Source organism: Paroedura picta, chromosome 13, assembly GCF_049243985.1.
Source record: "Paroedura picta isolate Pp20150507F chromosome 13, Ppicta_v3.0, whole genome shotgun sequence".
NCBI classification, from domain to species: domain Eukaryota; kingdom Metazoa; phylum Chordata; class Lepidosauria; order Squamata; family Gekkonidae; genus Paroedura; species Paroedura picta.
The window spans coordinates 14,653,903-14,677,369 of record NC_135381.1 but is presented as its reverse complement, the minus strand read 5'-3'; the positions used below and the strand labels follow the sequence as shown (position 1 = coordinate 14,677,369).

General features: G+C 45.8%; 3 protein-coding genes across 4 annotated transcripts; 2 read left to right on the top strand and 1 right to left on the bottom strand.

The window, feature by feature from the left end:
* Positions 1 to 3,227: 3,227 nt before the first annotated feature.
* LOC143822534 (fish-egg lectin-like) lies at positions 3,228 to 9,303 on the top strand. The gene is made up of 5 exons (XM_077307795.1): positions 3,228 to 3,422; positions 4,426 to 4,494; positions 5,922 to 6,149; positions 7,125 to 7,464; positions 9,059 to 9,303. The coding sequence occupies exons 2-5, from the start codon at positions 4,449 to 4,451 to the stop codon at positions 9,201 to 9,203; spliced, it is 759 nt and encodes a 252-aa protein (XP_077163910.1). The 5' UTR covers positions 3,228 to 3,422; positions 4,426 to 4,448; the 3' UTR covers positions 9,204 to 9,303.
* Positions 9,304 to 11,206: 1,903 nt separating this feature from the next.
* Positions 11,207 to 16,686, bottom strand: C13H5orf52 (chromosome 13 C5orf52 homolog). The gene is made up of 3 exons (XM_077307798.1): positions 16,529 to 16,686; positions 12,909 to 13,017; positions 11,207 to 11,531 (listed from the first exon to the last, which is right to left on the bottom strand). Exons 1-3 carry the CDS (start codon positions 16,609 to 16,611, stop codon positions 11,235 to 11,237), a joined length of 489 nt encoding a protein of 162 aa, XP_077163913.1. The 5' UTR covers positions 16,612 to 16,686; the 3' UTR covers positions 11,207 to 11,234.
* A 9-nt stretch (positions 16,687 to 16,695) lies between these two features.
* DUSP18 (dual specificity phosphatase 18) lies at positions 16,696 to 22,857 on the top strand. Of its 2 annotated transcripts, XM_077307797.1 has the most exons (4): positions 16,696 to 16,834; positions 19,548 to 19,623; positions 20,714 to 20,820; positions 21,679 to 22,857. In XM_077307797.1, the coding sequence occupies exon 4, from the start codon at positions 21,735 to 21,737 to the stop codon at positions 22,299 to 22,301; it is 567 nt and encodes a 188-aa protein (XP_077163912.1). In that variant the 5' UTR covers positions 16,696 to 16,834; positions 19,548 to 19,623; positions 20,714 to 20,820; positions 21,679 to 21,734; the 3' UTR covers positions 22,302 to 22,857. The 2 variants fall into 2 exon arrangements, with proteins under 2 accessions (XP_077163912.1, XP_077163911.1); XM_077307796.1 differs by lacking the exon at positions 20,714 to 20,820 and having other exon boundaries at positions 16,697 to 16,834.
* Positions 22,858 to 23,467: the final 610 nt, after the last annotated feature.

Here is a 23,467-nt window from a genome sequence, read left to right as displayed (position 1 = left end):
CATTATAAATATGGCTCTTGGGTAAAAACTAGGGTTGTGCACTTTGGCTCCGTTTGGCCGCCTCAATGATCACCAAAGACGAAGTGGCATGTAGGAAGCCAGCACCATGGTGTGGAGAGGAGGGGTGGGCGGCAGCTGTGCACCACCGCCCCTCCTCTCCGCGGCACTAGCTGCCTCAGGCTTCAGTAATCACCGAGGAGGCCAAACCGAGCCAAAGCCCACACCCCTATTAAAAACAGAGTTGGGTTCCAAATACACTTATTCAGATTTTCACTTTAATGTCTCCATGTTCAAGGAAGAAGACCATTATAATATAAATTATAAACAAATAAATTATAAACCTAAGCTGTAAACATATGAGCAATCATTTGTTGAAGGACACAACATTTGGGACTGAACGCTCTAATGCTGGGGGAAAGTTTCCAAGTGGATATGAAATGGATTAGAGCAGGTATTTAGAACTCTGAACAAGGTTGGGAGATGACCCTTTGAATGCATACCTGGTACAGGATAACCATCGAACTCATATCAAAAGCATCAGGTCTCCTAGCCTATGGGAGAAGTCAGTGTTACAGAATCCAAAATATCTTTTGCTCAAGGGGACAGTCTTCATTCCTGAGGGCAGCTGACAAGAAAAGTCAAACATGTGTCTTTTCAACCTGTTCCAGCTTGCATTTCTTCTTTGCCCCTTATCTGACATGTGGGCTACAGATTGCACAAACTGCTCAAGTCACAAAAACATTCCATACAGCTCTTGAAGACAATGAGGGGACTTTGTCAGTTGTTGCAATACCTTCATGAAACCACCTGTGGCAAGCAGAAATAGCAGCATTTCCTGAAAACATTTACCCAGCAGGAAAATGCGAACCCCTGAAGAACACAGGGATCAAATACCCTCAACATGCTATAATTAAGGAACCCTTGTTTGTTTGTTTGTTTGTTGTTTATTTGTTTTATTATGTTTATATAGCGCACTCCCTTGCGACTCAGGGCAATTTACAATGAAAATTCACAGTACAGTACGGGAAACATGATGGTTTTGAAAATATAGCAGATAGAACATTTGACAGTTGTTCAAACACAACAATTCAACAATTTAACATTAGACAATTGTGTGCACACAGTGTTTATGCACAACAGTTCTTGTGAGTGGTGTGGAGATTTTGGTAGTCTGGATGAAATATCCCCTGTTCTCTGTATGGGAGGAAAAATATCTATACCTTGCTTGCCCTAATTTATTTTATTATTTTATCAAATATATATCCTGCCTTCATAGAATCATAGAGTTGGAAGGGGGCATCTAGTCCAACCCCCTGCTCAACATAAGTTCGGATGAAAGCATCCATGATAAGTAACTGTCCAGCCGCTGCTTAAAGACCACCAGCAAGGGGGAGCTCACCACCTCCCTAGGCAGCTGCTTACATGGCTAAAATACTCTGATTGTGAAATCCCCCCCCCCAATCAATATCTAGTCAGTGCCATTCTTCATGTAGTTTAAACCCATTAATGTGTATCCTATCCTCTGCTGTTGACAGGAACCATTCCTTGCCTTCCTTCAAGTGACAACCTTTCAAATACTTAAAGATAGCAACCATGTTCCCTCTCAACCTCCTCTTCTCCAGCTGAACATTCGCAACTCCCTCAGCCTTTCCTTACATGTTCCTCATCCTCATCACTCCCCTCTGTACCCTCTCAATTTTGTAAAAGAAGCCCCCCTGGTTGAACACTTTGAAGGACAACAACCGGAATAATTGCATTTCTTTGGGAATGAACAGATGCAAGCTCATCCACTCCAGCATTTGAACATTAACAGAGTTTGATTCTGCATTCCCACACATGCAGGTGACCTTGGGCTCATCACAGCGCTGATAAAGCTGTTCTGACTGAGCAATAATATCGGGGCTCTCTCAGCCTCACCACGCTCACAGGGCGTCTGAGGTAGGGAGAGGAAAGGGAAGGTATTTCTAAGCTGCTTTGAGACTCCTTCAGGTAAAGAAAAACGGCCTATAAGAACCAATTCTGTTTCTTCAGTAATATCAGGGCTCTCTCAGCCTCACCCACCTCACAGGGTATCTGTTGTGGGGAGAGGAAAGGGAAAGCAAATGCAAGCCGTTTTGAGCCTCCTTCGGGTAGAGAAAAGCGGCATATAAGAACCAACTCTTCTTCTTCTTTTTCTACCATGCTGCAGTCCTAATAAAGAGCTTAAATCACTTCCAGTGTCCGTGTTCTTCTGAACACATGGATTTAACAGGGACAGATGAGTCCCTTTTAAAGAATTCCAGAATTTTGGTGCCCTGACTAAGGTCTTCTCCCAAGTTGCCACTTGCCTAATCTCAAAAGGTGAGGGCACTTGAAGCAGGGCCTCCAAACATCATGATGATTTGATGATTAATTATTATTAATAATTTTTATTATATTGGATCTGTTAGCCACCACTCTTGGCACGCTGGCTCATGGGGGTTACAGAATAAAACCCCGTAACACAATAAAACTCATTAAAAATTAACGCATACATGGTGATTAAACAAGCCCTCCCACACAGTGGGACAACTCCCCCCGCCAGGGCAGGAGGGGAACATCTGACCACCACTGATGGAACAGAGTGTGGTGGAGTGTCTTCCTTAGGGGGCCAATCAGATCTCCCTGCACTGGCTTCAACCATAGACCTGGCGGAAGAGCTGCGTCTTGCAGGCCCTGCGGAATTCCAGAATTGTGTTTGGGTAGGCTTGTAAGGGAGCAGGTGGTACTTTAGGTATGTTGGTTCCAAACCATATAGGTCTTTAAAGGTCAGCCCTAGCACCTTGAATTGTTTCTGAAAACAGATTGGAAGTCATGTAGCTGGCCAGGTTTGGAAGGATATGGTCACTGCAACCCACTTCAGTTAACATACTGGCTGAGGCATTCTGTACCAACTGATGTATCAGAACACTCTCCAAGGGCTGCCCCATGTATAATATGTATAATAAAACATTTTAATACACATGACAAAAATGCAACAATACTGTAAGCAATATTTACAACAAGCAAACATGACCTTAGATTGGCAGAAATTCCCAATCTTTCACGTTAAACCAAGAAGATGATAGCAACCGGAACCTGCAACATAGAGATTTAGGCTGTGGGAGGAAGAATTTTGCAAACTAGCCCCAGGTGAAGAGATAGTTATCTTTATTATTCCAAAGACAAGACTTACAAACATCCTTGTTTATTTTCTGTCGTACAAACCCAACCCACCCAAAAATCCAAATATGAAAATTTGATTAAACTCTTGGGAAACTGTGTCAAAGGATTATTTAGCACTTCCTGTAGGTCAAGAGAGCAGAAGTGTGTTCAGAGTTGGGGCATATAAATAGCCTCCTCTTCTGCTGCATCTTGCAGGCAGAAGATCTTCACAAGGCCTTCACAACAGTCAGGAAACGAAGGTAAGAGAAATTATGCTAAAAGCATTGCTCCTGTCTTAAAAGACATACTAGAAAAATTCAACCAATTGACTGGTACAAAAATGTAAACGTTTTGGTTATAATTATTCCAAATTTATTTTGTAGATATTTTTTATGTACAAACATAAGATAAACACTTTTTTTTCTTTTTCAATAGTCCGTTTTCAAAATTGTTTTCTTCCTCAGTGGTATTTTATCGTATAAATAGTCCCTCAGGCTCAGTGTTTCCTGGAGGTTTCTTTACTGCTCTATGGCTGTGAAAACAGCCATCATGATAAAATACCACTTTTGTGTATCTACCAGGCAGCAAGGAAGCCCAATAAAGCCCAGCAGGTTTCTCTCATTAGTCCTATAGCAACAGGAAATCTTTACTTGCAAAAATGTTTCCTCTATCCTGCTCCGAGATGTCTCACGCTTCTGGCCCCAAAATATGTCCAACGATTGTTATAGGCACAAAATTCCCTTTTGCGTCTTATCAATTAAATTGCCCATGCTTGTCTGAATCAATGAACTGAGCTGAATTGCGATTTGGCTATTCGGACAAGGTTGATTCAGCTATTTAAATTTATTGGGGAATGGGGATTTGGATCAGATTTGTCCGGTTTGTGCCCAAATCAAGGCTGATTTGGGTATTTCTTGACGCATCCGAATTGAATTGCCCATCCCTAGTTTGGGACACAATGTTCCTTGTCAATTAAATAGGAAAATTGTCCGTGCCCCAGTTATGCTGCACTTCTCCCCTTTCTTCACTGTCGTGCCTCCACTGCCAGGTATTTCATCAGACCCTTCCTTATCTGCCTGCTGCATTTTGTCATCTAGGCCAATGTTTGGCCAGGCACCCAGAGCTTTCCACTGTGGCCACTTGGACCCACAGTGCCCTTTTGGGCAAGGGTGAAATCTTAGAAAGCTGTGCAGTTTCACGGATCGGGGCCTCCGGAAAGAGATGTTCAGTGCTGCTCTCTAAATTTGTTTCTCTCTCCACAAGAACCAAAGCTTCTTCTGAACACGATGAAGGGATTGCTCCTTCTGTTATCCTTGTGTGGAATCTCCTCAGGTAAGCACAAATGTGTCCTTCACACAGAAACAGTCTCTGCAGCTCCTGGGGGCATGTAGCACTTAAAGGCAGGAGGCAGAACTGCAGCCATTTGCAGGGGAATTCAATAATTGTCTCCACACACTACATACAGGGGGGAGGTATTAGTAGCAGGCATATAGTTCACTCTGAAAAATAGACAGGGATGCCAGCCTCCAGGTGGGACCTGGGGCTCTCCCAGAATAACAGCTCACTCCCAGACTACAGAGATCAGTTCCCCTGGAGAAAATGAATGTTTTAGACTCTGTGGCATTGTGCCTTATTGAAGTCATTGTCCTCCCCAGGGCTCGACTCTCAAATCTGAGGAGTTTCCCAGCCTGTGTTTGGCAACCCAACCTCCCCATCCCCTCACTGGTGGCCAGGGGATCTGTCAACCCTAAGAGGGGAGAATGTTCAAACAACAGAGAAAGTTGAACAGACTCCCTTGCAAATGAGACCAGATTTTTTTTTCTTGCAGATTAAAAACATCTCTAAATCAGGGTTTCTTTGACGGCCCAAGAACCGTTTTCCGAATGGGAGGGACTTAATTTATATATATATAAAGGGGGTGATATGACCACAGCCTGATTTCATCAAATCTTGGAAACTAAGCAGGGTCGGAAGGGAAACTTCCATGGAAAACTCTGCTGAGGAAGGCAATGGAAAACTATTTAATCACTTTCCTTGAAAGCCCTTTAGGGTTGCCATAAGTCAGCTGTGACTTGATGACACTTCAGGGGTAGTCAAACTGCGGCCCTCCACATGTCCATGGACTACAATTCCCATGCGAACGCTGGCAGGGGCTTGCTACAATTCCCAATGAATGCTGGCAGGGGCTCATGGGAATTGTAGTCCATGGACATCTGGAGGGCCGCCGTTTGACTACCCCAAAGTCAAGATCTGTGTTGCATTCAACAAGCAACTGAAAAGTATCCTGTTTCCACAGGGAGATTCTGCTCTTCCTTGGCTTGTTTTCAACAGCATTATTGTCAGTAGCAGGCACATCATGTCAATCTCTATTTATCCTGTTTCTGCCTTGTCTTCTGGTTCACTGTGTCTTGGTCTAATACAATAATTTTCAAATATCATAGGCAAAGCAGCTTTGATTTGTGGACAGGAAAAGTGTTTTTTCTCTCCAAATCCAGCCGTCATCGGCACCTAGTGCCTTTTATGGCCATTTCCTTCTTCTACTAGAGGACTTTTTGTGTCTTAAAAAAATAGGAACAGCTATATCACTATGATGATGTAATATAATCATTATTTTGAGTGTGTTAGCCTAATTTACGTGGCCCTTTTCTGAATTTTTTTGTTTAGTGCATGATCTGTGTTTACTCAGTCTTTCCTGGAATTGCTCCATTTGCTCATTCATGCTCATTTTTTTTTCCTTCGTCCCCCACCCCCACCCCCAGCTCTGAGGTGTACTGTATTGCCAGGAGTTCTCACACAGATCGATGCCAGCTATGGACAAGTCTATGGTGTGAACAGTGCAGGCAATATTTATACCTTGCAAGGAACCACATGGATAAAAATCGCAGGTTTATTGATCCATATCACATTCGGCCCTCTTGGCATCTGGGGTGTGAACTCCAATCACAACATCTACCGATCCGTGGGCGGCAACTGGAGGCAGATGACAGGTATTTTAAGACAGCTCACTTTGTGTTGTGCACATGATCATGTGTGTGAGAGAGAGTGAAAGAATGGAAGTAGGAGAAATGGGATGAAAGGAGGTGAAATAAAGAGAGATGGGTGTAGCAGACAAAATATATTTTTAACCCAAATTATATTTTCATAAGTATAATTTTCACCTCTGCTTTTATGACAGTAAGCATCTAGTCTTGATTGGTTTTGTGCCCTCAAAATGAGGTGAAATGTAATATGGTGGCTAATCAGATGGTGTTGTTCTCTTGTTGTGTGGTTTTTGTATATATGGCTATAATGATGATGACGTCATCCGTTCAGTCATGTCCGACCCTCGGAGATTCTATAGGAAAGTCTTCGCCATGCGCTTCTGTCTCTGACTGCTTCTTTTAGTTGGTTCATGGTCATCCCTGTATCGGCTTTGATCGTGTCGAGCCAGCAGATCCTTTGGCAACCACATTTCCTTTTGCCACTGACCATGCCGAGCATTAATGATTTTTCTAGCATGTTTAATCGCATGATGTGCCCAAAGTAAGTGAGCTTTAGCCATAATATCTTCCCTTATATTGACATAGTTGGTTTGCTCCTCTCTAAAACTAATTTGTTGGTAACTTTGGCTGTCCGTGGTATTCGCAGCATTCGTCTCCAACACCATAATTCGAAAGCATCTATTCTCCTCCTGTCTTCCTTCTTCATTTTAAAAATGAAAGACTTCCTATAAATTACGTAAATAGATTGTTACACATCAGCTATCAGATGCTGCAATATATTGAAAACAATATAGGATGTTAAAAAGATAATTCAATACTCAACACATCCTTAAGTCGGAGGTTTACCTGGAGTATCGTCATCTTGAAACTTTGTATATGGGAGACAACAATAAATTGGGAGCAAACTTATTTCAGTTCCATTGTGCTGGGCTTTAAGTCTCATGTGCTCCTGTAGACTTAAGACTTTCTGCTGCTTTTCAGGGTTGCTGAAACAAATGGATGCAGGTGGAAACCAGTTTATTGTTGGAGTCAATGTGAACAATGACATCTATTGCCTATCCAGGTCATCAGCCATCGCTGCTGATGGCAGCTCAGCTCTGCCTTGGACCCACATTCCAGGAAAGCTCAAATACTACTCCTGTGGGTTACTGAGTTGCTGGGGAGTTAACTCAGCTGATGACATTTACTACCGGCATGGTATCACCCCAGATTCTTGTGCCGGATCCACGTGGGAGAAGGTGCCTGGCAAACTGTCCATGATTGAGGTTGGGACGAAAGGAGAGGTGTATGGAGTAAACCGTGCTGGAAACATTTATCGCAGGTACAGTGTGGAATACTGCTCAGAGACTGGGGAAGGCTTTCCTCTCCACAGAGCCATGTATCTTGTGCCCCTCGTATTAGTTTAACTTGATGTGATAGCAACGGTCCCATCATTTTAAATGTGGATCTTCCTTTTGGGTTTAAGAGCTGAAAGGGTGGTTGATAAATGGTTTTCCTCCATGAGACAAGTGGCACTTCCAAATTCCAGCAGGAAAGTGGCTCAGGGAGATGACAGATTCACATCACCTGTCCATTTGCCACAAGACTAGCCTGATTTGGGGTCCCACAGAATTCCCCCGTATGTGGTCTAGTTTTGTTTTTTTTACTATTGGCTGAAAACTTAACAATTAAATTGCATTGAGAAAGGCTAGAACATGGGCAGACACACACCAGAGTTGCTCACGTTGATGGGCCTTCTGTAGAAAGGGAGAAGGGTGACAATAGACAAGGGAAAAGGAGGAGGAAGACCAAACAGTGAGATTGGGTTGGGTGGTCATGAGAGTAACCCAAGAGTGTGCAGAAGCCCAGGCAATGCTAGGGGTTTTCTGGTACACCAAATTACTTTTTCTGACCTGCTGATCGTCTCCCTTGCACCTGGATTTCTCATGGAAGCTCTAGTGACAATGTTTGCAAGACACCTGTAAATTCCATGCTACAAAAGTAAGGAACATAGGAACTAGCAAGGGGTGTACTTCAGCTCCGAGATGACTTTGGAGTCTCACTTTACTCTCAGAACACATATCTCTAGCAATTTTTGATAAGTTCATTGTCTGTAGATTCAAGTGAGTAGCCGTATTGGTCCAAAGCAACAGAACAAATTTAGAGCCCCCCTTAAATAAAACGTTGTTTGTCTTAAAGGCACTGCTGGATTCTAAATTTGCTCTGTTTCGTTGTTGATAATACTTGTACATATTTAAAACTGTTGGATATTTTGTATAAAAGTAATATCAGTTACCAGAGTTAATATATAAATGATGAGACCAGACAAGGCAGTTTTATAGCATTTTTTAAAAGTCTATTTTACTAAGCTACCAGGGCAGGTGAAACTTGGAAATAAAACAAGGAAATACATAGCTTCCTAATAGTTCCTATAGCTCAGCATGCGTAAATGTTACATGTTTGGAATCTAAGATGGTTCTCTCTCCTGCCTAAAGCACTTGTCTTCTTCTCGAACCGAGGGTTGAAGTTGAAATCCTCCTCTTCCATTATTAGTTGCAGGCATGGGTAACGAAGACATAGGCAGTAGCCGGTAAATGCTTTTGCATATCAATAAACAAGCCATATGACCCACACTTGCCTGTTCCCACTAGCAACTGGTGTCAATAAACAGTAACCCAGGGGTAGTCAAACTGCAGCCCTCCAGATGTCCATGGACTACAGTACCCATGAGCCCCTACCCCTCATGGGAATTGTAGTCCATGGACATCTGGAGGGCCCGCAGTTTGACTACCCCTGCATTAACCCTTTATCTGACAGACAACGGCAGGCTCTTGCTAAACAGAGCAAGGCTAACAAAGACACACTTCTAAAGTTCAGCCCACAGCTACAAAGCAAAATGCTAATCCTTAGGATGTTCTTGTTAAACTTTTTCACAGGGCTGGAACCAGTGCTACCAACCCCCTTGGGACCAGCTGGGAGCAACTCAGCACTGAGTATGGACCGATCAAACACGTATGCTCTGACCTGGGCCTGCTGTGGCTTTTGACTCCCCAAGGAAAGATTTTGAGATGTGAAGTCTGACCAGTCATTCATCATTTCCTTACCAGCACTGCTTGCATTGTTTATTGTAGCTACTGGCCGCTGGCATCAAGAAATTAAAAGTTATCCAGCAATACAGGCAGATGCTTGCTGTGTGTCATCCTCTCTTTTTTACTTCTTGTATTTGCCGTAACACAATCCCCTTCCTTGCATGGAGACTTCTCTTCCAAAGACAGTCAATTGTCTTATTTCCCAGTTTTCATCCCTTTCAGAAACTTGACCAAAAATATCTGATGCTTAATTTATACTGAATTCGCTTTGAGATAAATCTTGGTCACTTACGGCTCTTGAGCAAGCTAAATAGATTTATGGTTGCAATTTTGAAAATATGAAAGATCTAAGTTGACCATCAACCTCTAGGTGGGGAGTTCTTCCAAAGCTACAGCTGATCTCCAGATTCCGGTGATCAATTCCCCCAGATGAAACAGCAGCTTCAGAGGGCATACCATAGAGAAGGGGTAGTCAACCTGTGGTCCTCCAGATGGACTACAATTCCCATGAGCCCTGCCAGTGTTTGCCCATCGTAGCAAATGTTTCCACCCACTCTTAGCAATGCAAAAAAAGTGTGAATATTTTGCGAACAATGTTATCCCTACTGACAATGTTTCATAAGGTTAGCCATGTTAGTCTGTAATACATTCAAAGCCCCCATCACTGAGTATCAGGAATGGAAACAGACACCTTCTTTTATTTTATACACTTCTTCAATTAGCACAGTTTATATACTTTGCCGGCGTATAAGACGACTGGGCGTATAAGACGACCCCCCAACATTTCCACTCAAAATACAGAGTTTGTTATATTACATTACAGTACTATGGACCACTATGTCTATCCCAACTGAAATGCACCCGGTGTATAGGACGACCCCCCCACTTGGAGGCATGTTTTTCAGGGGGAAAAAGTAGTCTTATACGCCAGCAAATACTGTATTTAAATATGTTAGTTCTTTTTTCAAATAATATCATTTCGAACACAGAAAGAGGCCTTAAACCAAGTCAGATTTGGTCTATCAAGCTCAGAGGTTTTCCAGCATCCGAGGTACAAAAGGTTCTTTCTCAATGTCTGCTACCTGAGATCATTTCCCTGCACTGCCTAGGATTGAATGATTGTACAAAACTTGCAACTTGGACAACTTATACTATACACAGATTACAGAAATGTCTCTTTTTTAGAACAGTATTTGAAAGCTGGCATGGAGTAGGCTTTCTCTTGAAAGCCCTGGAAGGGTTTCCCAAATGACCCATTATGCACGGAGCTGGAAATCTGGGATGGCGGCAGCAGGGCAGCCCCGATTATGCACCACGCTGCTGCCATCCCAGCCCTGGCCCAGCGCAGCACCCCGGAAGACCCACGACAAGGGAATGCGGAATCTTCTGCATTCCCTGGGATGCCGTCGGTGCCAGCGGGGGTTGGGTCAAGCCAGCCCCGTGCATAAGCGGAAGATCCGGGCCTTTTGGCCCGGCCCTTCCCTCAACCTACGGAATCCTTAGAGGGACACTGCACGCCCCTATTGGCTTCGCGGAGCCACGGAGCCGACCAGGGAGTCCCCCCATCCCCACCTCCCCATCATTGCCAGTCCCCATCATTGTGCGGTGGGGGCCCCATTCCCCCCACTCCCCCCCTCACTGCTGCTGCCTCCAGGCAGAATGTCGGGCTTTCCAGCCCCGGATTTCAACACACCTCCCAAGGCACCTTTCTTCATAACCCGATGATTTGTGGGCTGGGCCTTGATCTGCAAGACCTCGGTACCAGTCTCCCCTTGGCCATGGGCGCATCTTGGACACCACATTCTCAGCTCCAAATAGAGACTAACAGCTGATTGCAAGATTATGAAGACCCTAAACGCTGCAAAACCCAAGCGTGACACGAGGCATGTAACTGACCCCATTCCAGTTGCAAAAGAGCCACTTGTATTGCCTGCTGGTAGTCTAATTGTTGCCCCCTTTCTCCTAATGAGAGAAACCAATAAGAAGGTATGGGAGGAAATTGCACAGGATCACCATTATTTACTCAAAATGAGGTGGAACCCGCATCCCCCCACTTCACCCCACCTCCAGGGGTTTTCTTCTTCTTCTTCTGTTTGGGTTTCGGTACGTGGAGGGAGGATTTCTGGGCAGGTAGCAGCATTAAGTGGTTTGATGTGGCTTCCTGCATGGCTCGCTGGTCAATCTTCTCCAGCATTCTCTGGTATCGACTATACTGCTGCTTCCACCTATTCATCTTGTTCTGCTGGTCATGGAGAAACGACTTCTTCATATGTTCAAAGTAATTGCCGACTTTTCTTTTGCTGTTGTCCAAGTGCTTAAGCTTTTAAAAAAGACCCACAGAAGAAATAGCAATAACCAGGGATTATATAAGGCAAGCTTTCCCAACCTTTTGACTGTGGAGGAGCCCCTGAAATAAATTTTCAGGCTTTGGGGACCCCCGGAAGTGATGTCAGCTGGCCACGCCTCCCTGCCCTGTCCTCCAGAAGTGACATGTCACCAGAAATGACATCACCACTTGCACCCTTTGCCCTCCTTTTGCTCCCTCTATGGCCAAATCCATAAAGGTAAGAGGGGAAAGGCCACGAACCCCCTCCAGAGCTCCTGTGGATCCCTAGGGATCCATGGACCCCTTGTTGGGAATACCTGATACATGACAAGTGGGGACCCACAAGGACTTGAAGAAGGCACCTCATTTCCCCATATCCCACTATTTCCTCTTTGCCTTTTCTGAAAGCCTCTCCCCATTTTCCTGCTTCCTCATCTTATAATAATTTAGTGAGCACAACTAACAAACCTTGATAGATCAAGATTAACATGCCCCCGTCCAGCAATGTGCCAAATTGCTGAAGATTCTTGGTAAAATTAGTGCCCAGGTGTCAGCTAGAAGTGAGTGACAGGGGAAATTCATAGCATTTTGAGGTTCTCTCTACTTGGGGGGGGGGGGGCTGGCAATGCCAGAAGCAACACAATATTCAAACTTGCACCTGAGATATCTGTATCTTTTTACTCTGCCTAGATTATCAATCTACCCTTGGTTCTCCACAAAGGTGGCACTCCTGTCATACTAGAAATACAACATGAAATCCAAAGTGACCCTGGAACAGTCTCCCACATTCACACCATCTAGAAACCAGCTCCTCCAAGCAGTTTCTTGTTCACTTTAAATAACGGTTCAAGCTGAGTTCAAGAGAAGATGGAAGTGTCTTCTTTAAAAAATATAATTCAAACTGCCTGTAGCTTCAAAGAGGAGGGAGGTAACCCAGTTGCCGGCCATACCTATAGGCCTGATGCAGCTTCAAGGACACAAGAGTCTAGGAAGGTGTGTTCCATCCATCTCATTAGCACCTGAGCTCATGGGTGGAAGTGTTTGTTCAACTGCAGGGAATTTGGGTTAATTGGCAAATCCATCTGATTGGTCAGATCATTCCGTTAGCAACATACCCAATTCACTGAGTGATAATAATGTACTATACATTTGGTTAGTCAGCTTGAATCAGGCCATCCTACCTTGCAAGGGTGACTTTCTTGATCAGACCCAGGAGGGCTGCAGGCTTTGGCCCTTGGCCTCTGGCTAATGGAAAGGGACATGTGGTGGCACTGCCCTGAGGTCTGAGGATCCACAATTTGACCTGCCCCCTTCCAAGGAATCCTGTTTTGAGCCAGCCTGGGGTTGCTGAGATCCAAATGCAAGCCTTACCTTAATTTCCTGCACTCGCTGAACGCTGGTGTTGTCACGAATGATCACATTAGATATGTGGCTCTTGGGTAAAAACCTCCGCAGTGCTACTTCATTGCCTGTGAACAAGCTAAAAGAGAGAAAGCAAGCTGGTTTAAAATGATGCCCCAATTCTCTCTACAACCAAGAGTGTCTGTTTCTGGTATCACCAGATCTCCATGGCAGTTTGCAACATGGGAACAGGTTTGTGTGGTTTCCCTGTTCTGGTATGGTCACCCATAGAGTACTGAGACCATGGGGCTGCTACAACCAGGGGCAGGGCCTTTTCAGTCCTGGCTCCAACCTGGTGGAATGGGCTCCCAGAAGAGCTGAGGGCCCTGCAGGAACTTACACATTTCTGCAGGGCCAGTAAAACAGAGCTCTTCCGCCAGGTCTTTGGTTGAGGCTGGGGCAGAAGATCTACTGGGCTCCTGCCTCCGAATGTGGAGATTATACATATATTTTAGGGGCCATTATTAGGTGGGGCTGAAAGAGCTCTGACAGAACTGCTCTGTGAGAACAGCTGTAACAAGACTGTGATTCGTTCAAGGTCACCTTCATGTGGAGGAGTGGGGAATCAAACCCAGCTTTCCAGATTAGAGGCCGCCACTTTTAACCACTACATCAGAAGAGCTTTCCAGATTAGAGGCTGCCACTTTTAACCACTACATCAGAAGAGCGAAACACTTCCTCATTTTTTAAAATGAAAGCTGGGAACCCACTGAACTTGTTACACATATTGGTGTAACAATAGATCGATATGAAGGTGCAGATTTAAAAAATAACAACAGTGGGGAAATGGGCTGCCAGGGGGGTTTTACTGTGGCGTTTTATCTACTGTTAGCTGCCATGAGCTGGTTTGGGAGTGGCGGGGTATAAATTAAATTATAAATAAAATAAATAAATAAACTGCCTTGGGGGCACATAACTTAAAAAAAAATTCTCCAACCTTACTGTTGTTGGGTTATTTTCAGTGAAAAGAATTCTGCATGTGCTCAGAGACAGAGCAGCAGTTGTTTATGAAGGACATAATGTACATTAAAATATAATATTTCTTTGGGGAGACAGAAGGTGTAATGTTCACAGTATTAGGATCTGTAGAAAAGAGCAAGGGTCCAATAGCAACTTAAAGACTAACAAAATTTGTGGCAGTGGATGAGTCACTGCTCACTTCTGAAGATGTACTGTTTAAAAAAAACGTTCTCTGGCCTTCCTATCGTTATGTTTTTTCAATGAAAATAATTCTGCACGTGCTCAGAGACAGGGCACTCTGGGTCTTGCAACCCCAAAAGCATGGGGAGCCACAGCAGAAGTGTGTCTGGACAGACCTAGAACCAGTCACACTCGGCCTAAACTATCTCGCAGGGTTGTTGTGACAACAAAACAGGAGGATGTCAGATGCCTTGGGTTTCCATTGGGGTGAAGGGAGAGGGTATAAATGACACCCTGCCCGCGCCATCACAGTTCCGGAGGGCCTGCAAAATAGAGCTCTTCCGCCAGGCAATGGGTTGAGGTCAGTGACCACAGAAATCCCTCCTATCCAGATAAACTCCCTCTATGGTAGCAATCCCCAACCTGTGGGTCCCAGACCACATGTGGTCCTTTGACTAATTGGAGATGGGCCCCGAAGGACGGCTTCTCCCCCCCCCCGGCCCTTTACAACACACTTCATTGTTGTGGCGTGTCTGTATCTTATTTTGAAGGGATGTTTAAACATTACCATAGCGATCAGAGAGCGTTAGGGCAGTGGTTGAGAGTAGAGGAGTAAACTACCCCCCACCGGTGATAAAAAGGTTGAGGACCACTGCTCTATGGGACTGCAGTCCTAAACCACTTGAACATGTTATGTTACGACAGATGATGCTGATATTACGATGAAGTTGTCAAACTTGTCCTCTGCTACTCATCTAACGCTATTCCGCAAACCGCCCTGAGCCACAAGGGAAGGCGGTATACAAATGCAAATAAATAAGACAAGGAAATAAATAAAATAAAACAAATAAGACAAGGAAATAAATAAGGTGAAGGCGGTTGCCTCTCCAACGGGGCTGCACAGCGACTGACCACGGTGACCCCTCCCCCTCCCTCCTTCCCCCCCTAACAACCACCCTGTAAGGCAGGCAGGTGAAGCTGCGAGTCCCGAGGTTCCCCGTCCTCCCACAGCCCACTGGGACACCCTGGCCGCATTCTTGCATCTCCTGCCCCACGGAGCGTGCCTCTTACTGCCCTGACCTGAAAAGCAGCGGCTCCTGGCTCGCCTGGGGCTGGAATAAATAAACTGCCTTGGGGGCACATAACTTAAAAAAAAATTCTCCAACCTTACTGTTGTTGGGTTATTTTCAGTGAAAAGAATTCTGCATGTGCTCAGAGACAGAGCAGCAGTTGTTTATGAAGGACATAATGTACATTAAAATATAATATTTCTTTGGGGAGACAGAAGGTGTAATGTTCACAGTATTAGGATCTGTAGAAAAGAGCAAGGGTCCAATAGCAACTTAAAGACTAACAAAATTTGTGGCAGTGGATGAGTCACTGCTCACTTCTGAAGATGTACTGTTTAAAAAAAACGTTCTCTAGCCTTCCTATCGTTACGTTTTTTCAATGAAAATAATTCTGCACGTGCTCAGAGACAGGGCACTCTGGGTCTTGCAACCCCAAAAGCATGGGGAGCCACAGCAGAAGTGTGTCTGGACAGACCTAGAACCAGTCACACTCGGCCTAAACTATCTCGCAGGGTTGTTGTGACAACAAAACAGGAGGATGTCAGATGCCTTGGGTTTCCATTGGGGTGAAGGGAGAGGGTATAAATGACACCCTGCCCGCGCCATCACAGTTCCGGAGGGCCTGCAAAATAGAGCTCTTCCGCCAGGCAATGGGTTGAGGTCAGTGACCACAGAAATCCCTCCTATCCAGATAAACTCCCTCTATGGTAGCAATCCCCAACCTGTGGGTCCCAGACCACATGTGGTCCTTTGACTAATTGGAGATGGGCCCCGAAGGACGGCTCCCCCCCCCCCCCCGGCCCTTTACAACACACTTCATTGTTGTGGCGTGTCTGTATCTTATTTTGAAGGGATGTTTAAACATTACCATAGCGATCAGAGAGCGTTAGGGCAGTGGTTGAGAGTAGAGGAGTAAACTACCCCCCACCGGTGATAAAAAGGTTGAGGACCACTGCTCTATGGGACTGCAGTCCTAAACCACTTGAACATGTTATGTTACGACAGATGATGCTGATATTACGATGAAGTTGTCAAACTTGTCCTCTGCTACTCATCTAACGCTATTCCGCAAACCGCCCTGAGCCACAAGGGAAGGCGGTATACAAATGCAAATAAATAAGACAAGGAAATAAATAAAATAAAATAAATAAGACAAGGAAATAAATAAGGTGAAGGCGGTTGCCTCTCCAACGGGGCTGCACAGCGACTGACCACGGTGACCCCTCCCCCTCCCTCCTTCCCCCCCTAACAACCACCCTGTAAGGCAGGCAGGTGAAGCTGCGAGTCCCGAGGTTCCCCGTCCTCCCACAGCCCACTGGGACACCCTGGCCGCATTCTTGCATCTCCTGCCCCTCGGAGCGTGCCTCTTACTGCCCTGACCTGAAAAGCAGCGGCTCCTGGCTCGCCTGGGGCTGGAAGAAAGTGACGACGGGGAGAGGGACGTTGTCCTTGTCGCCTTCCATGGCTCACCCGCCCGTTCTGGAGGCGGGCGGCGCCATGCCGGGCGGGCGGGCGGGCGGGGGGGGGGCAGGGTCACAATGGGGGCCGGCCTCCTCGGTTGCCCTGGAAACCCCGCCGGCTCGCGCGGGCTGCTGCTGCTGCTGCTGCTGCTGCTGCTGCTGCTGTTGGCGCCGCGGCGTGGAGAAGGGGGCCCGGGCCGCGCAGGAGGCCTCGGGGGCGGGCGGGGTAAGGAGAGGGGCCGGCGCTGGGCCCGGGGGCGGCGGGGGCTGGGGGGGGGGCCCGGAAGGCGGAAGGCGTGGGCCAAGAGAGCCAGGTGGAGCGTCCATGTCCAGAGGCAGTCTACCCCCCCTCCTCCTCCTCCTCCTCCTCCTCCTCCTCCTCCTCCTCCTTCTTCCGCCTCCCGAATGTCAGCTACTCGAGCGGGAAAGGGGCTCTTTCCCTGGGGGCTCTGCGGATATTTAGCTAGTGGTTTGTTTAAAAAAGCATTTGATTCGTTGCCATTAAGAACCTAGGAAGAACAAAGAAAGCAAGCAAGCAGAGAAAACCAGGTGGTTTCCCGCCGATGCCACCTTAACGCTATTCATGATAAGGGTCCATTATGAGGCTGCCTCTTCACAACGTCCAAATGCAGGTGCCAAATTCTGAAATGCTTCCAGCGCTCTTTTGTTTACTAAGCTGGACGGTTTTGGCCTCTTACTCCATTCCCCAGTGATGTCAAGCCAAGTCACTCCCTCCCCTGGTGTGTCTTCTTGCTTCCAGTTCTGGGCTATTACTAATCTTGTCCAGGTTGTAGCATCCTTTGCCTCCCCTGGAAGTTTCATAGGAAAGAAACTTAACAGCATATTCAGAATTAAACGGACACTTAAGCTATTGAGTTAGTTAACAGGCTAGTAAGCGATCCAGCAAGCCAATTCTTGTGGAATCGCAGCCTAACCTCAAGACGGTTTTGATCTCGCGTGGGACTGTACTAGGTGCACAGAGCTATTATAAGCCGTGAGAATAGAACCTCCCTCTCTAGGGACAGTGTACCATGTGCTGGGGGAGCAATCAGCAGGAGGGTGCTGTTGTCTTTGGTCATCTTTTCATGCATTTTTATTCAGGACCATTGTGTGCTTTGCTTCTTTCCCTGTATCGGGAGTATAACCGCAGAGTGGCTGCATTTAAAGTAAACCCAGTCCTTTCTGATTTTACCTCCTGCACGCGCAAACATTCCTGTGTGCATGCAGATGGCGTGTGTCAAGAACGGCCGTGCAGGATTTTTATTGTCATGATGTGTGAAAAAGCAAAGTTGGGTTTGGACTAGTACAAAACCACCAGTTAGTCCAACATGGACTGCCTATTGTTGTGGAAGTGCAACAGGACAGACCAAACTCGCACAATCAGAGTTTGGTGGTGTAGCTTAGGAACTCACAATGCAATCCTGAAAACACGTGCCTGGAAATAAACCTCACTGTGTAGACAGAAGTACAACAGGATTGCTCCCTAAGAACTGGAAAATCTCCCTTGCCCTATTGTAGGAATGTATCAACAGAGAAGTGGTCTTTGCTATATATTGTCCTTGTTTACAGAAACATCAGGTAACACAAATAACACAACCATGCAGTCAGGAAAAGAAACCTGAAGACTGAATTTTAATACAGATTTCATGCAGTTGTTTATGAAAGATATAATTTATATTAAAATATAACCTTTCTTTGGGGAGACAGAAGGTGTATTGCTTAGAGTACTAGGACCTATATAAAAGAGTGAGACCAATAGCCCCTTAAAGACTAACAACTTTGGGGCAGATTCTGTGAGTCACTGCTCACTTCCGAAGACATCGGCTGCTCTTTTCTGCTGCTACAGACAAACACAGCTACTCATCTTGATACTAGGATCTGGGAGACCCAGGTTCAAATTTGCACTGTGCCATGAAAGCCTGCTGGGAGACCTTGAGCCAGTCACACTCAGCCTAACCTGCCTCACAGGGTTGTTCAGACAGACTGGAAAAAAGGAAGATGTCAGATGCTTTGGTTCTCCATTAGGAAGAAGGGAGAGGGTATAAGTGAAGTAAATAAATAAGGTGAAGGTTGTCTCTCCAAAGCAACTTACAACTGCATCCCACCCCTGCCTGCCTTTTTTCCTAACAACAACCATGTAAGGTAGGTTAGTCTGAGAGTATACTGGCCCAAGGTTACCCAGTAAGATTCCGAGGTCAAGTGGGGACTCCTCTCCCATTCTTCCATATACAACTCTGATATTCTAACCACGTCAACACTAAACAGTATGATTTTTGGACTGGCAGTAGTGTTTTCTACAGCCAGTTTGGTGTAGTGGTTAGGAGTGTGGACTTCTAATCTGGTGAGCCAGGTTTGATTCCCCGCTTCCCCACATGCAGCCAGCTGGGTGACCTTGGGCTCGCCACTGTGCTGAGAAAGCTGTTCTGACCGAGCAATGATATCAGGGCTCTCTCAGCCTCACCCACCTCACAGGGTGTTTGTTGTGGAGAGAGGAAAGGGAAGGCGACTGTAAGTCGCTTTGAGACTTCGTTGGGTAAAGATAAGGAGCATATAAGAGGCAACTCTTCTTCTTCTTCTTCTTCTTCTTCTTCTTCTTCTTCTTCTTCTTCTTCTTCTTCTTCTTCTTCTTCTTCTTCTTCTTCTTCTTCTTCTTCTTCTTCTTCTTCTTCTTCTTCTTCTTCTTCTTCTATCCTCACTGAATTGGCAGCCAGCTCTGGATAGGGCTTTCTTTGAGTACTAGATATGCTCATGAGGGCCATTCAGTTCTCATAGTTGACATGATTATGCCCCTGCAACTCCACAGAGCTCCTTCCTGTCCAAACTGCAATGGAGCAGTTATCAGGACTATTATAGAATCTCTCTTCTCTATGCAATCAGGGATGGGGAAAACAAGAATGTTGATGCCAGCCTCTCCCATTACCTTGTGCCTTCTTTTTCAGAGCAGTTCTTGTGAACTTCCTGGTTGTCGTCAAGCCCTGGAGGCATGAAAAGTTCTCAAGGAGACACTCCCTAAAGGTAACATTTCTGCTTCATCTATTCCCTGCTGTCTCAGAGCCCAAAGCAGGGGTGGCCAAACCGTGGCTCTCCCAGATGTCCATGAACTACAATTACCATGAGCCCTTGCCAGGGCTCATGGTAATTGTAGTCCATGGCCATCTGGGAGAGCCACGGTTTGGCCACCCTAGGCTAGAGCAAAGACTTCCTTGCAAGTGTGGCCTTGCCTCATTTCTTGTCTACATTTTCCACATGGCTACAAATGTTGCAACCACTCCCCTTCTGCATAGCTTGGCTTTTTGGGTTTGCTTGTTTTTATATAATTCTTTAAATTTTATTTTCATTTTATTTTTTTAAGACAAGACAAAAAACCATCACATGAACCCCATGACAAACAGCAGGAGCACTAAATCCAGGCCAGGGAGGGGAGAAGGAAGAGAGAAGGAAAAAAACCCCACATACACACATAAATGAATCCATCATAGAACTGCATATTTACGTCACCATTTTCTATATTGATTTTTATAGTTGACTCCTGGTTTCCAGATACAGTAAGAATCTTCCTTATTTTGAGACCTCCTAATAGTTTTAATATTCCTAGTTATTTTTTCTAATATTATAAATGGTTTCAATTTGTTCCACCAATTTTCTATAGTCAAATTTTTGGCATTTTCCCCATTACATGCAATTCCCATGCCAGCTGTTACCAACATGGAATTTGTTGAAGTCTTATCAGTACAACATGCATTGTGCTTTTCACAGAAATTAAGAAAAGCAAAAGCAGCCGAGGGGATTAATTATCCCTTTGTTATATTTTGAATTTCATTGAATCTATTACTCCAGATTCTCTTTAATAACAGGGCATTCCCACCACTTGCAGAGTGGTCCCCAACTGCCCACATCCTCTCCAACAATTTACACCGTGGGCGCGGTTAACATATGATAACCTAATAGGTGCATCATACCATTTATGTATAATTTTAATAACAGTGCTAATCTGGATCTTTTTAAGTGAGTGATGGGAAAGAAAAAAAAGTTGCCGAAGGAAGATTTAGAAGGGATTCCCCTTTGAGAACTTTCCAAGACTTGTTTCTTTCTTCTCTCCTCTAAGCATTTTTCTAAGACCAGCATGCATATGATGTCCAAGGAAAGGGCTTCCTGACTCACTGTCCTAAGGCTGAAGTAGAAGCCGGCACTATTGGGTCAGCGGTGATACAGGTATACAGAGAGAGGGCAAACAGGGATGCTGTGTGGCAGCCCAGCTGGAGAGGAATTTATATCATGACCTTTTTGCATTCATAGTTTAATTTTCAATTACTGTGTACTGTGTTAAGCTTTGGCAGGAGCCTTTCTGGGTCAGCTGAACTGGCTATGCCGTCTAGTATCCTGTGAGCCAGCTTGGTGTAGTGGTTAAGAGCAGTGGCTTCTAATCTGGCGAGCTGGGTTTGATTCCCTGCTCCTCCACATGCAGCTAGCTGGTTGACCTAGGGCTAGTCACAGTCCTTTTTGAACTGTTTTGACAGAGCAGTAATATCAGGGCTATCTCAGCAGACACCTACCTCACAGGGTATCTGTTGTGGGGAGAGGGTAGGGAAGGCAATTGTAAGATGCTTTGAGACTTCTGATAGAGAAAAGTGGCATATGACCAACTCTTCTTTTTTGCCCACAGTTACCAACCAGATGGCCCCAGAAGGCTTGCTAAGTAGGCAAGGGAGGTCAAAGCCTTTCCCCCATTCTTGCCCCCAGCTAGCAATCAACAAACTTCTACTGCATTAATTTGTCTAATACCAAGTGGGCATGTACACAGCTATACACAGCTATTCTGCACAATCGTCCCACTTCTGGAAGCCTAAAGAATGTGTCAGGGGTTTCTCAGCGGTTAAAAAGTTGAGAAAGGCTGGCTTATACCCTGAAATTCTTGCCGGTCTCTAAGATGCTCCTGGTCTTTAACCTAGCAATTTTGGAGAACTGTTCTTTGGAGCCAAGGGAAATTCACTTAAGTTGATAAAGGGCAGGAATGGAACCCCAAGTTTATTTCTGTGTCCATAACGCCACAGCTCCCCTTTCTACCTCTAGGTCCAGTGAGCGACCATGATGCCCTCCATTGTAGCTGATGTCTAAAGTTCGCCTTAATGAATACAGCCTTCAGAGCCATCCCCATCCTGTTCAGGCATCCGTCTGTCTATGGCCTGTCCCGGATCACCAACAGCCTGTTCCTCAGCAATGGCGAGGCCGCCAACAACAAGCTCTTCCTGTATGCCAACCGGATCACCACGGTCATCAACGTCTCCGTGGAAGTGGTCAACACCTATTTCCCAGACATTAACTACATCCACGTTCCTGTTGCTGACACCCCCTCGGCCCGTCTTTACGACTTCTTTGACGCCGTCGCCGATAAGATTCACGTGGTGGATTTAAACCAGGGCCGCACCCTGGTACACTGTGCTGCAGGCGTCAGCCGCTCTGCGGCCCTTTGCATGGCCTACCTGATGAAGTACCACTCGATGTCCCTGGCCAGCGCACACGCCTGGGTCAAGGCCTGCCGGCCCATCATCCGGCCCAACATCGGCTTCTGGCAGCAGCTCATTCAGTACGAGCATAAACTCTTTGGGAAGACCAGTGTCAGAATGGTACAGTCCCCGCTGGGGATGATCCCTGATCTCTACCAAAACGAAATCAGGGTAATGATATCTTTATGATCGGCACCAAACGTGCGTTAGCAGGGTCCAGAGCGTATGGCACAACACAACTAACATGAATGCTGTCTTGGCTAAGCCAGGTACTTTTCAGTCTTAGCACAGCGTGTGTCCAGCTGCCAGGCAAGGAAACAGGACTGGCTGATAAGAAGGTGATGCTCAGTGAGGTTTTTCTTCTAGAAATAAAAAATAAGAAACATTTGGGGAGGGAGGGATATGGTTAAGTCTACAACTGGCTCTGAAAGAGATCCTTCAGTAAAGCTGGATGCCTTTGGTTCAGGAAAATGCCTTTGTGTTTTTGCAAAGCAGGGCCATAGGAATAGGCTATGATTGGCAGGGGGAGGCTGGCCACCTCTGCTCCAGGCCCTTTCCCGGAATGTACAGCTTTCACTGGCCAAAGGAGCCATAGTGGCAGCCAGCACAGGGGCCTTCTTCTTATTGGGGTTTAAGGAAAACAAGTAGGATTTGACCCACTAGTTCAGTTGGAAGTCGACTCATTCCTGATCAATTAGTGCAAAGGCTTACTTCTGGTTTATTAAAATGAAGTTTTGCAACCATAGCATTGCTAGACTGTGCGTGTTGATCAACGTTGTTCCTTCGTGCACAGCATGCTGCTAGAAGCCTTATCACCACTCCTCTGTTTCCTACAACAAAGGAAGATCCTGGGCTGTTTCCCACACAGGCTTGCCCCAATTTAGCTGACTGCCTGCAGCACTGTGTAACACACACACACACACACACACCCCGCAGCTTCTTCCTGTCCTCATTTTCTGTTTGCACTTTTGTCTGCTCTAAAGTTACTTTGTCATTTCTCTGTGCTTCCTCAAATGGATTAAAAGCAGTCTGAGAAAGCATGAAGAAACAGTGAAGAAAACACAGATGGGAAATGAAAAACACTGTAGGAAGTTGGGAGAAAAACCCACGACCACGACCCATGCCTTGGGTACACCTTTGTGTGGAAAGATGGCTAAAAGCCTGTTCAGAGAACTGGTGGCTATTCAGTATCCTTGCTCAGTTCCTGTCCACGGTACCTGCACAAGATGTGGATTGGGCTCCCAGGGGTCAGGGCTGTTCATCAGTCGCCCTCAGAAGCACCCCAGATCTGCCATTGGAAGTGGACTCTTCCCCTTGCCTTCTGGCAGAACTGTGTCTGCATTGGCATTATTTTT

Excerpts from the sequence above, each read along its gene's own strand:
- C13H5orf52 (XM_077307798.1), bottom strand. The coding sequence starts at position 16,611 with ATGGAAGGCGACAAGGACAACGTCCCTCTCCCCGTCGTCACTTTCTTC. Across the intron at positions 13,018-16,528 it reads CAGGAGCCGCTGCTTTTCAG|CTTGTTCACAGGCAATGAAG; the intron begins GTCAGGGCAGTA and ends TCTCTCTTTTAG. Across the intron at positions 11,532-12,908 it reads AGCGAGTGCAGGAAATTAAG|CTTAAGCACTTGGACAACAG; the intron begins GTAAGGCTTGCA and ends CTTTTTTAAAAG.
- LOC143822534 (XM_077307795.1), top strand. The coding sequence starts at position 4,449 with ATGAAGGGATTGCTCCTTCTGTTATCCTTGTGTGGAATCTCCTCAG. Across the intron at positions 4,495-5,921 it reads CTTGTGTGGAATCTCCTCAG|CTCTGAGGTGTACTGTATTG; the intron begins GTAAGCACAAAT and ends CCCCACCCCCAG. Across the intron at positions 7,465-9,058 it reads GCTGGAAACATTTATCGCAG|GGCTGGAACCAGTGCTACCA; the intron begins GTACAGTGTGGA and ends ACTTTTTCACAG.
- DUSP18 (XM_077307797.1), top strand. The coding sequence starts at position 21,735 with ATGAATACAGCCTTCAGAGCCATCCCCATCCTGTTCAGGCATCCGTCT.